The sequence below is a fragment of the Mustelus asterias genome, unplaced genomic scaffold (genome assembly GCF_964213995.1).
Source record: "Mustelus asterias unplaced genomic scaffold, sMusAst1.hap1.1 HAP1_SCAFFOLD_2218, whole genome shotgun sequence".
Lineage (NCBI taxonomy): Eukaryota > Metazoa > Chordata > Chondrichthyes > Carcharhiniformes > Triakidae > Mustelus > Mustelus asterias.
Window position 1 is genome coordinate 40,553 of NW_027592163.1, and position 16,975 is coordinate 57,527.

Genomic DNA, 16,975 nt, shown 5'->3' on the forward strand with positions numbered 1-16,975 from the left:
CAGAAGCCATTCAGCCCATCCCAACTGTAGTACCCCAATAAAACCCTACCCACTTATAATAGAATCCCTATAGTGCAGAAAGAGGCCATTCGGTCCATCAAGCCTGCACCGACAACAATCCCAGCCACTTAGCATGGCCAGTCAACCTAACCTGTACATCTTTGGAGTGTGGGAAGAAACCGGAGCACCCGGAGGAAACCCGCACAGACATGGGGAGAACATGTAAAATCCACAGACAGTCACCCAAGGCCAGAATTGAACAAGGATCCCTGGCACTGTGAGACCATAAGACTATAAGACATAGGAGCAGAATTAGGCCACTCGGCCCATCGAGTCTGCTCCGCCATTCAATCATGGCTGATGTTTTTCTCATCCCCATTCTCCTGCCTTTTCCCCATAACCCCTGACCCCCTTATTAATCAAGAACCTATCTATCTCTGTCTTAAACACACTCAATGACCCGGCCTCCACAGCCTTCTGCGGCAAAACGTTCCACAGATTCACCACTCTCTGGCTGAAGAAATTCTTCCTTATCTTTGTTTTAAAAGATCATCCCTTTAGCCTGAGGTTGTGCCCTCTGGTTCTAGTTTTTCCTACTAGTGGAAACATCCTCTCCACATTCCACTCTATCCAGGCCTCGCAGTATCCTGTAAGTTTCAATAAGATCCCCCCTCATCCTTCTAAACTCCAACGAGTACAGAGTCCAGAGTCCTCAACCGTTCCTCATACGACAAGCTCTTCATAGAGTCATAAAGGTTTACAGCATGGAAACAGGCCCTTTGAACCCAACTTGTCCATGCCACCTTTTTTTTAGAACTCCTAAGCTAATCCCAATTGCCTGCATTTGGCCCATAACCCTCTATACCCATCTTACCCATGTAACTGTCTAAATGCTTTTTAAAATACAAAATTGTACCCGCCTCTGCTACTACCTCTGGCAGCTTGTTCCAGACACTCACCACCCTCTGTGTGAAAGAATTGCCCCTCTGGATCCTTTCGTATCTCTCCCTTCTCACCTTAAACCTATGCCCTCCAGTTTTAGGCTCCCCTATCTTTGGGAAAAGATATTGACTATCTAGCTGATCTGTGCCCCTCATTATTTTATAGACCTCTATAAGATCACCCCTCAACCTTCTACGCTCCAGAGAAAAAAGTCCCAGTCTATCCAGCCTCTCCTCATAACTCAAACCATCAAGTCTCGGTAGCATCCTAGTTAATCTTTTCTGCACTCTTTCTAGTTTAATAATATCCTTTCTATAATCGGAGACCAGAATTGCACACAGTATTCCAAGTGTGGCATTACTAATGTCTTGTACAAGGGATGTCTTCATTCCAGGAATCATACTTGTGAACCTCCTCTGGACCCTTTCCAAGGCCAGCACATCCTTCCTTAGATACGGGGCCCAAAACTGCTCACAATACTCCAAATGAGAGCTGACCAGAGCCTTATACAGCCTCAGAAGTACATCCCTGCTCTTGTATTCTAGCCCTCTCGACATGAATGCGAACATTGCAATTGCCTTCCTAACTGCCGACTGAACTTGCACGTTAACCTGAAGAGAATCTTGAACAATGACTCCCAAGTCCCTTTGTGTTTCTGATTTCCTAAGCATTTTCCCATTTAGAAAATAGTCTATGCCTCCATTCCTCCTACCAAAATGCATAACCTCACACTTTTCCACATTGTATTCCATCTGCCATTTCTTTGCCCGCTCTCCTAACCTGTCCAAGTCCTTCTGCAGGCCCCCTGCTTCCTCAATACTACCTGTCCCTCTACGTATCTTTGTATCATCTACAAACTTAGCAACAGTGCCTTCAGTTCCTTCTTCCAAATCATTAATGTATATTGTGAAAAGTTGACCCCTGAGGCACACCATTAGTCACCAGCTGCCATCCTGAAAAAGACCCCTTTATCCCCACTCTCTGCCTTCTGCCAGTCAGCCAATCCTCTATCCATGCCAGGATCTTACCTTTAATACTACAAGCACTTAACTTATTTAACAGTCTCCTATGCAGCACCTTGTCAAAGTCCTTCTGGAAATCTAAATAAATCACGTCCACTGGCTCTCCTTTATCTAACTTCCTTGTTACCTCCTCAAAGAACTCTAACAGATTTGTCAGACATGATCTTCCCTTGACAAAGCCGTGCTGACTCAGTCCTACTTTATCCCACTTACAAGTACTCTGCGATCTCATCTTTAATAATGGACTCTAAAATCTTGCCAATGATCGAAGTCAGGCTAACCGGCCTATAATTTCCCATCTGCTGCCTCCCTCCCTTCTTAAACAGCGGTATTACATTAGCTAATTTCCAGTCCTCTGGTACCCTCCCTGCCTCCAGTGATTCCTGAAAGATCACCACCAATGCCTCCACAATTTCCTCGGCTATCTCTTTTAGAACCCTGGGGTGTAGTCCATCCGGTTAGTCCATCCGGTCCAGGCGACTTATCCACCTTCAGACCTTTCAGTTTCCCCAGAACCTTCTCCTTAGTGATGGCCACTACACTACCTGTGCCCCCTGACTCTCCTGGAGCTCTGGCATCCCACTGGTATCTTCCACCGTGAAGACTGATGCAAAGTAACTATTCAGTTCCTCTGCCATTGCTTCGTTTCCTATTATTACTTCTCCAGCCTCATTTTCCAGTGGTCCAATGCCTATTTTTGCCTCTCTCTTACCTTTTATATATTGAAACAAACTCTTCCTGTCTTCTTTTATATTACTACTTAGCTTACACTCATATTTCATCTTCTCCCCCTTATTGCTTTTTTAGTTGTCCTTTGCTTGCTTTTAAAGACTTCCCAATCCTCTGGCTTCCCACTAATCCTTGCCACTTTGTATGCTTTTTCTTTTGTTTTTGTGCTGTCCTTGACTTCCCTCGTCCTTCCCTTAGCATGCTTCCTTCTCCTTGGGATGAATTTCTGTTGTGCCTCCTGAATAACTCTCAAAGACTCCTGCCATTGCTCTTCCACTGTCTTCCCTGCTAGGCTCCCTTTCCAATCTACTCTGGCCAACTCCTCCCTCATATCTTTGTAGTTACCTTTATTTAATTGTAATACTGTTACATCTGATTTCTAATGTGAGGCAGTAATGCTAACCACTGTGCCACCATGCACCATTTCCCAGACCTCTTTCTGCATGTATTAAATCTAGTCATCTCTGAATTTAAATTACAAGCTATAACTAACAAAAGTCAGCCTATCTGGCTTCCTGACAGTGACTTTGTCTTTCCAGAAAGTACATTTGTTTTTTTAGAATGTATTGATGATTAAAGCTGACAACAGATTCCTTCACCATCCCTGCACAATCAAAAGTCACACACTGAACAGGCATCCTTTGTCACTGCATTACTAACGAGCACACTGAGGATTAAGAATGTAATTTTGAAATGATACACCAAATGCAATTGATGCCAATTATACAGGGTGTGTGTGTGACTAATGCCAATCATACAGACTGTGTGTGTGCGTGCCTATGTGCGCATGTATGTACGTGTGTGCGCGAGAGATACATCAAGTAAAACTTGCCAATCACGCAGGGTGCGTGTGTGTGTGTTTGTGTGCGTGCGTGTGTTAAATCACGTGAAATTGATGCCAATCATACAGGCTGTGTGTGCAAGTGTACATGAGAGATACATCAAGTAAAACTGAGGCCAATCATGCAGCTGTGTATGTGTGTATGTATGCCAATTATACAGGGTGCATATCTGTGAGTGTGTGCGTTTATGCCAATTATAAGGGTGTGTGTGTGTGCGCTTATGCCAATTATACAGGGTGTTTGAATTTGTGTGTGTACGCGCTTATGCCAATTATACAGGGTGTGTGTATTTGTGTGTGTGTGTGTGTGTTTATGTTAATTATACAGGGTGTGTGTGTGCGTTTATGCCAATTATACAGGGTGTGTGTGTGTTTATGCCAATTATACAGGGTGTGTGTGTGTTTATGTTAATTATACAGGGTGTGTGTGTGTGTGTGTGCGTTTATGCCAATTATACAGGGTGTGTGTGTGTTTATGCCAATTATACAGGGTGTGTGTGTGTTTATGTTAATTATACAGGGTGTGTGTGTGTTTATGTTAATTATACAGGGTGTGTGTGTGTGCGTGTGTTTATGCCAATTATACAGGGTGTGTGTGCGTGTGTTTATGCCAATTATACAGGGTGTGTGTGTGTGTGTTTATGCCAATTATACAGGGTGTGTGTGTGCGTGTGTTTATGCCAATTATACAGGGTGTGTGTATTTATGTGTGAGATACATCGAGTGAAAACCAACAACTCAGTTGGCTGGGCATCTGGTTGTGATGTAGAATATCACCAATAGCGTGGGTTCAATTCCTGTACAGGCTAAGGATTATTCATCGAGGCCCTGCCTTCTCAACCTCACCCTCGTCTGAGATGATCCTCAGGTTAAATCACCACCAGTCAGCTCTCCCCTTCAAAGGGGTGAGCAGCCTATGGCCGTCTGGGACAATGGCGACTTCACCTTTTTTTTAGTTATATCCAATCAAAAACCAAATTGGTCAAATCAAAGTCACTGAAAGAAGACATTCCAGATCCAAGCTGACAAGACGGGGCCCATCCTTCCTGCCTTGGGTTCGATCAACAAGACCCAAGCTGATAGGAGCAGGCATTACACCCCTCCTGGGCTTGATCTGAGCTTCATCTCAGCCAAAAGGCCTGGATGGCGTTTTAAAAGATTGCTTCAAATGAAGTCTGAGTGTAACCTCATTGACTTCGATCAAGTGTAGGATCAAAAACTACACTTGATCTTAGCCAAAAGGCCGAGCAACTTCACCTGACATCGTGAAATTCATGCCAATTAATGAATGTGTTTCCAAGTCACGTGTATGACGTTGAGATCTATGAGGTCTCTGTCAACCTTATCATCATGTGGAGATGCCGGCGTTGGACTGGGGTAAGCACAGTAAGAAGTCTCACAACACACATCTCTTTAACCTGTGTTGAATGCTCCCTCCACCCACATTGTCTGTACATTTAAGACCTGGCTGGCTGTAGAGATTTGCATTCTAATCAGTATTCTGTAATTTGATTTCTGTGTCTGTGCCCTGTTTGAGAACAGAGACCACTCCATCTGACGAAGGAGCATTGCTCCGAAAGCTTATGGTATTTGCTACTAAATAAACCTGTTGGACTTTAACCTGGTGTTGTGAGACTTCTTACACACCTTATCATCAGCATGACTCAAGAGTGAGACTCAGGGCTAAAGACTGGAGGCTCTCGTCAGTTCAAGGATTTCCCATCGTGTGACCTCAACAGGACATTCTCTGGAGTGGCATAGAAACAGTCGCAGCAACTCCTGGATTACAGCATCATTCTGCACATATATGTGGACTCCTAAAGTGTCAAGTCACAGAGAAATAACACGACCAATACAAAATCTGGGCCTTGGTTCACATTAAAGCGTGCTGCGTATTTTCATAAACTTACACTTTTTTACTGAGCAGCAGTCCTTCCTGGGCCCACTTGAGGTATCTTGTTGGTTCGTGTTGCTGGCTGAAGAGGAGCTCATTAAACGCATTTATAAAAGCGAGGTGACAATGTTGCAGATAGTGTTCGGATGTCATCAGGCACCAATCAGAAGCCATCTCTTCTAAAGGGAGGAGATGATATGGGAAAGAATAAAACACTGACAGGATGTAGAAAGCATGACTTCGATGTCCGCCGCTTGACTCTCAAATGGTATCTTAATGTTTCCTATCTGTAACTGAGGTACCTGTGACATCAGTGTATTATTGAGGAGTTTATATCTTAAGAAACAAAATTGGCAATTTACACGCCAGCTTTCTCTCTCAAACACTTCTCAGATACTGAAGCAGTCTTTATCCATATGCAACAAAGTCTGGACAACATTCAGGCTTGGACTGAATTAAGTGGCAAGTAACATTTGTGCCACACAATGATTATCCCCAACAATCTAACGATCTTCCCTTGACATTCAATGGCATTACTACTGCTGACTCCCCCACTATTCACATCCTGGGAGGTAACTAGAAACTGGACAGAACCAGCCATATAAATACTATAGCTACAAGGGCAGGTCAGAGACTGGGAATCCTGCAGAGAGTAACTCAACTCCTGGCTCCCAAAACTTGTCCATCCATCTACAAGGCCCAAATTAGGAGTGTGATGGAATATTCTCCCCTTGCCTGGATGACTGCAGCTCTCTAAGAGAAGGTGGTGGCCTAATGGTATTGTCTGGAGACCCAGGGGACTCGGGTTCCAATCCCACCATGACAGATGGTGGAATTTGAATTCAATCAAAATCTGGAATTAAAAGTCAAATGATGACCACGAGACAAATGTCATAAAAACCCATCTGGTTCATTAATGTTCTTTAGGGGAAGAACAGGAAATCTGCCGTCTTTAAGTAAGTTATCTATTAGTCAAAAGTACCTTAACACTGCAATGAAGTTACTGTGAAAATCCCCCAGTCACCACACTCCGGCACCTGTTCGGGTACACTGAGGGAGAATTTCAACATGGCCAATTCACCTAACCTGCACATTTTTGGACATTTGTGGGAGGAAACCAGAACATCTGGAGGAAACCCATGCAGACATGGGGAGAATGTGCAGACTCCGCACAGACAGTGACCCAAGCCTGGAATAAACCCGTGTCCCTGGCGCTGTGAGGCAGCAGTGCTAACCACTGTGCCACCTGGCCGCCCTTTACCTGAACTGGTCTGGCCTATATGTGATTCCAGACCTACAACAATCTGATTGACTCTTAAACGACCAAGTACGGCCACTCAGTTTTATCAAACGGCCAGAAAGCCTAAGAGGAATGAAACCCGACAGACCATCTACCTAGGCACCACAAATGACAACAGCAAACTCATCCCTGCTCACCCTGCAAAGTTCCCCTTACTAATATCTCGGGGCTCGTGCCAAAATTGGGAGAGCTGTCTCACAGACTGGTCAAGCAACAGCCTCACAGTCATACTCACTAAATCATACCTTACAATGTCCCATCACCATCCCACCACCAATATCCCTGGATGTTGCCTTGGGGGTCCTCAACATCAGCTTTGGACCCCATGAAGAAGACTCACAGTGAGTCAAACATGGGCAAGGAGACCTCCTGTTGATTACCACATACATCCCCCCTCCGCTGATGAATTAGTACTCCTCCATATTGAACACCCAGATGGAGGAAGCACGAAGGATGCCAAGGGCACAGAATGTACTCTGGGTGGAGAACACACAACACAACAATACAAGAAATAGAAGCAGGTGCACTTGGCCCTTTAGGCCTGCCTCGTCGTTCAGTACAATCATGCCTGATCTACGCCGGCCTCAACTCCTTTTCTGTGTCTTTTCCCCAGAGTACTCTATTCCTCGATCTATCAAATGTTTATCCACCTCCACTTTAAATACTTCCAATGATCCAGCCTCCATCACCCTTTGGGGCAGAGAATTCCAGAGATTCACCACCCTCTGCGAGAAGAAATATCTACGCAACTCGGTTTTAAATGACCGGTCCTTTATCTTGTTGCTATGTCCCGTCGTTCAAGACTCTCCCACTAGTGAAAACATCTATCTACCCTGTCAAACCCCCTCAGGATCGTACATGCTTGAAGAAGATCACCCCTCACTCTTCTAAACTCCAAGCAATACAGACCCAGACTATTTAGTCTGTCTTGATAGGACAACCCTCTCATCCCAGGAATTAGCCTAGTGAATCTCCTTTGGATGGTCTCTAATGTTATTATTTCCTTTTTTCAGCAAGGGGACCAAAGCTGTACGCAGTATTCCAGATGAGGCCTCACCGACACCCTGCATAATTGCAACAAAGCCTCCCTATTTTTAAACTCCAATCCTTTTGCAATAAAGGCCCAAAATGCCATATGCTTTCTTAACTACTTTTTGAACCTGTCTGATAGCTTTTTGTGTATCATGCGCTGTAACACCTAGGTCCCTCTGTACTTCACTCACCTGCAGTTCTCTCCATTTAGATAATAATCCGCCTTTGATTCCTCCAACAGAATCAAACTCCATTTGCCAGGTTTCCGTCCAGTCACCCAATCTATCTCTATCCCGTTGCAGAATTGCAATATCCTCGTCGCAACATGCCCTTCCACCTATCTTCGTATCATCGGCAAGTTTGGAAACCTTACATTCTGTTCCTTCCTCCAGGTCATTAGTGCAAATAGTGAACAACTGCGGACCAAGAACTGATCCCTGTGGTACTCCGCTAGTAACATCTTTCCACTCTGAAAAGGACCCATTTATTCCAAATCTGTTTTCTATGTGACAGCCAGTTTTCAATCCATGCGAACACACTTCCTCCAATTCCATGGGCTTTTACTCTATGTACCAACTTCTTACGCGGAACCTTGTCAAATCCCTTTTGGAAATCTAAATACACTACATCTACAGGTTCCCCTCTATCTACTCTCCCTGTTACATCCTTCAATGACCATCACTAAGAGGAGCTTGGTAGCACCTGTACAGACCAAGCTGGCTGAGTTCTAAAGGACATAGCTGCTAGAATGGGACTGTGCCAGGTGGTGAGGGAACCAACAAGAGGGAGAAACATTCATAGCCAGCATCTTAGCAGCATTTAAAGAGCCATACTGACGGCAAGCGGTGGTGATATGAAATATGGCAACTGCAAGCCAACAAAAAATAATTTAGAAATAAAATGGGATATTAATATAAAAATGCTTACCAACTGATATTGAAGACCTCATGGTCATAGTTTTCTGTAACAAAAAAGGTTCCAAATTTAAAAATTGCATTAAAAAATATTAATGGATTCACTTCCACCCCTAACAACTTGCTTTAGAACTTTACAGAATGTTTCCCGAGATGACTCTGAACTCAATATTATACAAACACGCTTTTAGATTTCTATTATAGCACAAGCATAAGATTCTACCAGTTTTATCGTTGCAGAAGATGTTCCATCCTGACTTTGTTTCAGAATTGTTCTATGTGCCGGTATTAGCATGAGACAGGAAATAGAACACTGTATAATACGGGTGGTCATATTAATGATACAGCATCACATGCCACGCAACTGTTATAACATGTATTAATAAATTTACCAATATTTGCTAAGCTATGGACAGGAGCAGCGAGGTGAGGCCATTCATTGAGTTCTGGGAATGGCTCTAGGTGTCAGCCATTGCTCAGTTAGTAGCGTAGGCGCCTCTGAGTATGAGGCTTAGGGGTGATCTTATAGAGGTCTATAAAATAATGAAGGGTGTAGATCAGTTAGATAGTCAATATCTTTTCCCAAAGGTAGGGGAGTCAAAAGCTAGAGGGCATAGGTTTAAGGTAAGAAGGGAGAGATACGAAAGGGTCCAGAGGGGCAATTATTTCACACAGAGGGTGGTGAGTATCTGGAACGAGCTGCCAGAGGTAGTAGTAGAGGCGGGTACAATTTTGTCTTTTAATAAGTGTTTAGACAGTTACATGGGTAAGATGGCTATAGAGGGATATGGGCCAAATGTGGGCAATTGGGACTAGCTTAGTGATTTAAAAAAGGGGTGGCATGGACAAGTTGGGTCGAAGGGCCCGTTTCCATGCTGTAAACCTCTATGACTCGATGAGTCAGAAGGCCATGGGTTCAAGTCCCACTCCAGAACCTCGTACATAAAATGGAGGTGGACACTCCAGGAGAGTTGCCAATGCTCCAGGATTGGTGTGGCATTTCCAGGAATTGAAGATCAAGCTCCAGGACATTGCTGGGTAACCCTGGAGAAAAATCATCGGAACATTAAAAAAGATTGAGTTTTTTTCCCGTCACTTTCTTGGAAGAGTTCTCTTTACCAGATATAAAAATCTTGAAGGGGGGTGGGGGGAGGCAGTCCATCACGAGGGTGGATGTGTTGGCCAACTAATGGCTGGAGTAGGTGGGAGAAAACCACGTGAGGAAACCTCAAAGAATATATTTAATCAGAGTTTCCAGTGCATCACTGAAGGGCTGCGATACTGTTGGAAGTATTGTGTTTCAGATGCAGAACCCCATCTAGCCTTTTAGCTAGACTGCAAGAAAGTCCCATGACACTATTTGGAAGAAGAGCACAGGAGAGTAATCCCCAGGGACCTGGGCAATGTTTATTCTTCAACCAGCATCACGAAAACACATGACGCGATATTATCACATTGCTATTTGTAGGAGCATGCTGTGAGCAAATTGGCTGCTGTGTGACTGCACTTCAAAATTAGCTAATTGAAAATAAAGCACTTTGAAATGTTCTATTGTAATCAAAACACACTGAATGGAACAGTTTTAGACTGGATGTTAATCTTTTTTCAAAGTAACTTTTTTTAACTAAATGTCGCTTTAAAGTGAGTTGTAAACCAGTCCATACAATCCCGTGGAATCCCCACAGTGCAGAAAGAGACCATTCGGCCCATAGAGTCTGCACTAGGACTCTCCAAAAAAGCATCCCACCCAGGCACTCCCCTTGCCCTATCCCACAACCCCATGCATTTGCCATGGCCAATCCACCTAACCCGCATATCCGTTGGACTGTGGGAGGAAACCGGAGCATCCGGAGGAAACCCACGCAGACACGGGGAGAACGTGCAGACTCCACACAGTCACCCGATACCGGAATTGAACACCGGGGTCCCTGGCGGTGTGAGGCAGCTGTGCTAACCACCGTGCCACCCCCTTCATCTCAGTCGCACTGGATCTCCAGATACTCATGATTTGACTTTGTCCTGTGGGTTTATAGTTTAAAGGTTCAATCGATTTATCAAGCAATTCAAGCATCAACAATGCTGATGGCCCAAAGACTATGGGCCAAACTCTACCACCTCACCCGACCCGGAATCAGCGCGGGCGAGGTTCCCAGATGGAAATCTCCATTGGTTTTGGGCAGGATTTCACGATCTCGTCCGAGCAAGGCCGTAAAATCCCGCCTTATATCTTGTTACGTGGTCTTTTTTGTTACCTTGTTTTTGTTCAGCGCCTTGGCTGGTTGCACTGAATGGGCTGCTTCTGTTCCATATATTCTACATAAAGCAGCTCACAGCCAAGCATCCATACTGGATGAGCCTCTTTCGGTTAACCGAATAAACTAAATCAACATACTGTGGGATAAATTAAAATGCAGTTCCTTAAAGGGTTAGTGCATCAAAGTAAACATAATCTCCGAGGAAACCTGCTAGATGCGTACGTGTATTGGGACACCAGTTGAGTGTGGTATTAGCCTTGGCTGCCATATCCTTGTCACATAGACTCCCGATTAAAGAGGTTGAGGTGGCCATTGTCTCTGCAACTGTTGTCTGAGCTTGAATCACCTGCACTCAGGTTGTGAGAATGTGGGGAAGGCGTAAAGAAAGAATAGGTTTAGGAGGCCCCATGCTCCCAGGCATTCGAAGCACTAGCGGATTTTGTTAGACTGAAGCCAGAGGTTATAACTGGAGGGGCACCACTCTGCAGAAAAGAATGGCCAACCAGGAGACCCAACCCCTCTTACGGCCCCACTGTAGACATGGAAGGACGCGCAGGTTGATAATCAATCTGTTTGGTGGTATTATGAACGTGCTTCCTCCGGCCCTCAAGTTCTGGAATAGGACTTGAAAGCAGGAACTCTACCCACTGCCCCACATGACCTCAGAAAAGTTAGGAGTTTCATAGAATCACTACAGTGCAGGAGGACATTTGGCGCATCGATTCTGCACCAACTCTCTGACAGAGAATCTTACCCAGGGGCAGCACTGCTGCCTCACAGCGCCAGGGACCCGGGTTCAATTCCCAGCTTGGGTCACTGTCTGTGCGGAGTTTGCACATTCTCCCAGTGTCTGCGTGGGTTTCCACCGGTTTCCTCCCACAGTCTGAAAGACATGCTGGTTAGGGTGCATTGACCCGAACAGATGCCAGAGTGTGGCGACTAGGGGAATTTCAGAGTAACTTCATTGCAGTGTTAATGTAAGCCTTACTTGTGACTAATAAATAAACTTTAAACTTTACCCAGGCCCTATCCCCATAGCCCCATGTATTTGCCTTGCTAATCCCCCTAACCTACATATCTTGGGACACTTGGGGACAATTTAACATGACCAATCCACCTATTCTGCACATCTTTACAGTGTGGGAGGAAACCGGAGCACCAGGAGGAAACTCACGCAGACACAGGAAGAACGTGCAAACTCCACACAGACAGTGATCCGAGGCCTGAATCGAACTCGGGTCCCTGGCGCTGTGAGGCAGCAGTGCTAACCCGCTGTGTATTTACATAGTGCTTTTTACGACTCAGGCCATCCCAAAATGCATCTCAGACACTACTGTAATTTCTGCAAAATGAGGGTGGCCAACTCCCGCAAACAGCAATGAGATGAATGACCAGATAATACGACAAAAGGTTGTGAATGTAGCCCAATCCATCACGCAAACCAGCCTCCCATCCATTGACTCTGTCTACACTTCCTGCTGCCTCGGCAAAGCAGCCAGCATAATCAAGGACCCCACGCACCCCGGACATTCTCTCTTCCACCTTCTTCCTTCGGGAAAAAGATACAAAAGTCTGAGGTCACGTACCAACCGACTCAAGAGCGGCTTCTTCCCTGCTGCCGTCAAACTTTTGAATGGACCTACTCGCACTAAGTTGACTTTTTCTCTACACCCTAGCTATGACTGTAACTCGACATTCTCCACTCTCTCCTTTCCTTCTCTATGAGCGGTATGTTTTGTCTGTATAGCGCGCAGGAAACAATACATTTCACTGTATGTTAATACATGTGACAATAATAAATCAAATCAAATAATCGGCTTTGATGAATAACCATTTGTGGTGTGGCCAGAACCTCAGTGCGCTTTTCTCCCCCAGCAGTCGAGATCTTTTACATTCTTGGATTAATGTCTGACGCGAACAGCAGTGCAGCACACCCTCAGTACTGAGCTGGAGCCACAGCCAGGCTTACCCTTAAATCTACAAACCTCCGTCTCAGATATGAGAATGCTGCCAATGAGCGAGGCTTAAAACAGGATAGTGACGACCTCAGGGTGTAAGACGCTGTTTAGGTTTACCCTGCCGGGACCGTTTGCTGCAGAAGTGAGCGCTTGTCTTCAGCCTTGTCTGCTCACGACCAGGAACTCTTATACAAAACACGAACAACAAATTACACCTCAACCCACAGCACTGGACTTTGCAGAAAGTTTCTGAGGGTTAAATCTCTTGAGCCAGCCTTCAAAAGGGAGCGGCATTCTCAAGAATGCGGGCAGGGGGAGGGCGAGGTGGGGGGGGATATGTTGGCCGTACAGATAATAGAGTGCTTCATTGGAAATCTCAGCATTTACTATTCAACACATCCACCCTAGCCCTGGCACAGCAGCTGCAGCTGGCAACTGACGTGGATCAGAATTACCAATAGAACCTGGGCCCAGATACACAAACTCTGAAAGTTGCCGAGGTTAAAAAAAAACTGATGTGGCAGGGTGGCACAGCTGCCTCATGGCACCAGAGGCCCGGGTTCAACTCCGGCCTCGGGTCGCTGTCTGTGTGGAGTTTGCACATTCTCCCCGTGTCTGTATGGGTTTCCTCGGGGTGCTCTGGTTTCCTCACACAGTCCAAAGATGTGCAGGTTAGGTGGATTGGCCGTGCTAAATTGTCCCTTAGTGTCCAAAGATGTGTAGGTTGAGGGGGGGGCGGAATTAGCCATGGCTAATGTGTGTGGGGGGGGGTAGTACAATTGTTGGGTCTGGTGTGCATGGCAGATTTCTTTCCCTAAAGGGCACCAGATGGTTTTTAACAACAATCAGTGATAGTTGTCATGGTCACCATTATTGAGACTAGCTTTATATTCCAGATGTAATTGATTTTATAATCGCAGAATCCCTACAGTGCAGAATGAAGCCATTTAGACCATCGAGTCTGCACCAACAAAAACCCACCCAGGCCCTATCCCCATAACCCCACATATTTACCCTGCTAAGCCCCCTGACACTAAGGGGCAATTTAGCACGGCCAATCCATCTAACCCGCACATCTTTAGACTGTGGGATGAAATCGCAGCACCCGGAGGAAACCCACGCAGACACGGGGAGAACGTGCAGACTCCACCTGACAGTCACCCAAGGCCAGAATCGAACCCAGGTCTGTGAGGCAGCAGTGAGGCAGCAGTGCTAACCATTGTGCCGCCGTGCTGCCCTAAATTCCCCCAGCTGCCGTGGTGAGATTTGAACCTCCCTCCCCAGAGCCTGGGCCTCTGGATTACTAGTTCGGCGATATCACCACTACGCCACCATCTCTCTCACTTCTTTCATTGAATCCCTACAGTGCAGAAGGTGGCCATTCGGCCCATCGAGTCTGCACCGACCTCAATCCCACCCAGGCCCTATTCCCGTAATTCCACACATTTACCCTGTTAATCCCCCTGACACTAGGGTCAATTCATCATGTCCAATCAACCTAACCTGCACAGCTTTGGACTGTGGGAGGAAACCGGAGCACCCGGAGGAAACCCAAGCAGACACGGGGAAAATGTGTACACAGACAGTGACCCGAGGCTGGAATTGAACCTGGGTCCCTGGCGCTGTGAGGCAGCAGTGCTAACCGCTGCGCCACCGTGCTTTCTTTCCCTCATCACCCCCTCCCATGTAAAGTACTCCACCGTACTATTTCAAAGATGAACAGGGGAGTTTTCCCCAGTGTCCTGGTCAATATTTATTCTGTAATCAATGTCACAAAAACAGATAATCTGCTCATTATCACATTGCTGTTTGCGGTAGCTTTCTGTATGTAAACTGACTGCTGTATTTCCTACATTACGACAGTTCAAAGCTACCTCACTGGCTGTAAAGCACTCAGGAGATACCCAGTGGGTTGTGAAAAGCGCTAGATAAATGCCAGACTTTATTTTCTCTGTTAAATACTCCTCCACAAGATCAGTCAGGTGACAGGCAGCGCTGGGGCGGCGTTACGGAGTAATTAAGGTCGAGCCCCAAAATATGCAGACTGAAACCAAATGTTTAAACAGACACATGGGAGAAGAGAGTTCCCTGGAAGTCAAACTGTGCTCAGTCAGAATTCTCTTCCTGAACCTGACCCAGTCCTTTGAGGGTAGCACGGTGGCACAGTGGTTAGCACTGCTGCCTCACAGCGTCAGGGACCTGGGTTCAACTCCGGCCTCGGGTCACTGTCTGGGTGCAGTTTGCACGTTCTCCCCGTGTCTGCGTGGATTTCTTCCGGGTGCTCCGGTTTCCTCCCACAGTCCAAAGATGTGTGGGTTAGGTTGATCGACCATGGTAAATTGACCCTGGTGTCGGGGGGATTAACTAAGCTAAATATCACAGAATCATAGAAACCCTACAGTACAGAAAGAGGCCATTCGGCCCATCGAGTCTGCACCGACCACAATCCCACCCAGGCCCTACCCCCGTATCCCTACATATTTTACCCACTAATCCCGCTAACCTACGCATCTCAGGACACGAAGGGGCAATTTTTTTTTGAAGCATGGCCAATCAACCCAACCCGCACATCTTTGGACTATGTGGGGTTACGGGAATAGGGGCTGGGCGGGATTGTGGTCGGTGCAGACATGATGGGCTGAATGGCCTCCTTCTGCACTGAAGGGATTCTATAGCCTAGTCTTCTGAGAGATTATCCCCCAAAATTAGAGCCCTGGTGGCTTTCAGATGGTTATGTGTAGCTTAAAATCTAGCTTAAAAGCTACATTGCTACACTTAATATGGACTTAAGTTTGAGGAAGGGGTTTGAAGAATCCCCCCCAAAATTGTAACTGAGATCAGTTAGGGAGAGATGGGGGGGAAGGTATGGGTACTGGGCACTGGTTCACACGCTGGGAAGACGAGTCAATCTCACCCTTGGCTCGCTACAATGTGTCCCTGAGAGAGAGACTTCGCTACCAAGCGGGGAGGCTCTGAAACTGACCAGGTAACTCACTGCTCCCTCACCACACAGCGCTGCGACTTCACCCACCGGTGTCTCCTCTTCCGATCCTACTAGAGCAAAAAAAACCCCACACACTCACACACACACCAGAAATAAAGCTATCGCGAGCGTTGAGAGGGCAAAATAATTAAAAGGGACATCTGCACCTTCCCTCGCCCACAAAGCCTACTATCTGTGCTGCAAATCCTCGTGTGCGTTGATTATTTTTTAAGGGGGATCATCCTGTATGCTTTGGTCTGACATTTGTAAATTTACACCCCTCGTTTAATTACGGTCCACGGACTGAAATTGCAGTGCCCTCCTCCACCCCTTTGCTCTTCTTGCCCTTGTAAAAAGAGGGTTTGAGATTTGCTCATTCCTCTCCACAGTTTAAATGATACGCGGATAACATATATCTCCCTCCCAAAGGGAATGTGAAAAAGAAAATTAATCATCACTGAATTCTGCAGGAGAATACAGACCTAAACCTTAATGAACTTGTTGTTTCATATGCTAATGAGTGCGGAAGTTAGTGGAAGGGCTGTTACTTTTCTTTCATGTCATGTTTCTTGTGTGAGAACTCTTAAGTGATCCTCCTTTTTTCAAATGGGGCTGATTGGCTATCTCTTTCAATGGGCCGAATGGTCCCCTTCTGTGCTGTAAGAAATGACTCTGTGCTGACTTTATATTCAACGTCTGTTTTAACAAAGTATTTCCAGCACTTGTTGTTTATTTTTGTACCCCTGTCCTTGTCGACTGACTTGGCTTCCAATCCAACACATTTAAAAACTCTCTGTCCCATACCCCTATCCCATAGAATCATAGACTGGTACAACACAGAAGGGGCCAGTCGGCTCAGCTGTGGGCCTTTCTCCGGTCATAGAATCCCTACAGTACAGAAGGAGGCCATTCGGCCCATCAAGTCGGTACCAACCACGATCCCACCCAGGTCCTATTCCCGTAACCCCACACATTAACTCAGCTAAATCCTCCTGACACTAGGATCAATAGAGCATGGGCCAATCAACCTAACCTGCACATCTTTGGACTGTGGGAGGGAACCAGAGCACCCAGAAGAAACCCACGCAGACACGGGGAGAAAGTG

At 46.0% G+C, this 16,975-nt stretch overlaps 1 protein-coding gene across 1 annotated transcript in view; it reads right to left on the reverse strand.

Annotated features, from left to right (window-relative positions):
* LOC144489469 (E3 ubiquitin-protein ligase TTC3-like) overlaps nucleotides 1-15,942 on the reverse strand; it is a 56,413-nt gene extending 40,471 nt beyond the window's left edge. Inside the window, exons 1-3 of the mRNA XM_078207332.1 lie at nucleotides 15,871-15,942; nucleotides 8,688-8,721; nucleotides 5,445-5,607 (exon numbers count right to left, since the gene is read on the reverse strand). Of these exons, the coding sequence (XP_078063458.1) occupies nucleotides 5,445-5,607; nucleotides 8,688-8,715 (191 nt within the window). The 5' untranslated portion in view covers nucleotides 8,716-8,721; nucleotides 15,871-15,942. The remainder of the gene's footprint in view (nucleotides 1-5,444; nucleotides 5,608-8,687; nucleotides 8,722-15,870) is intronic.
* Nucleotides 15,943-16,975: the final 1,033 nt, after the last annotated feature.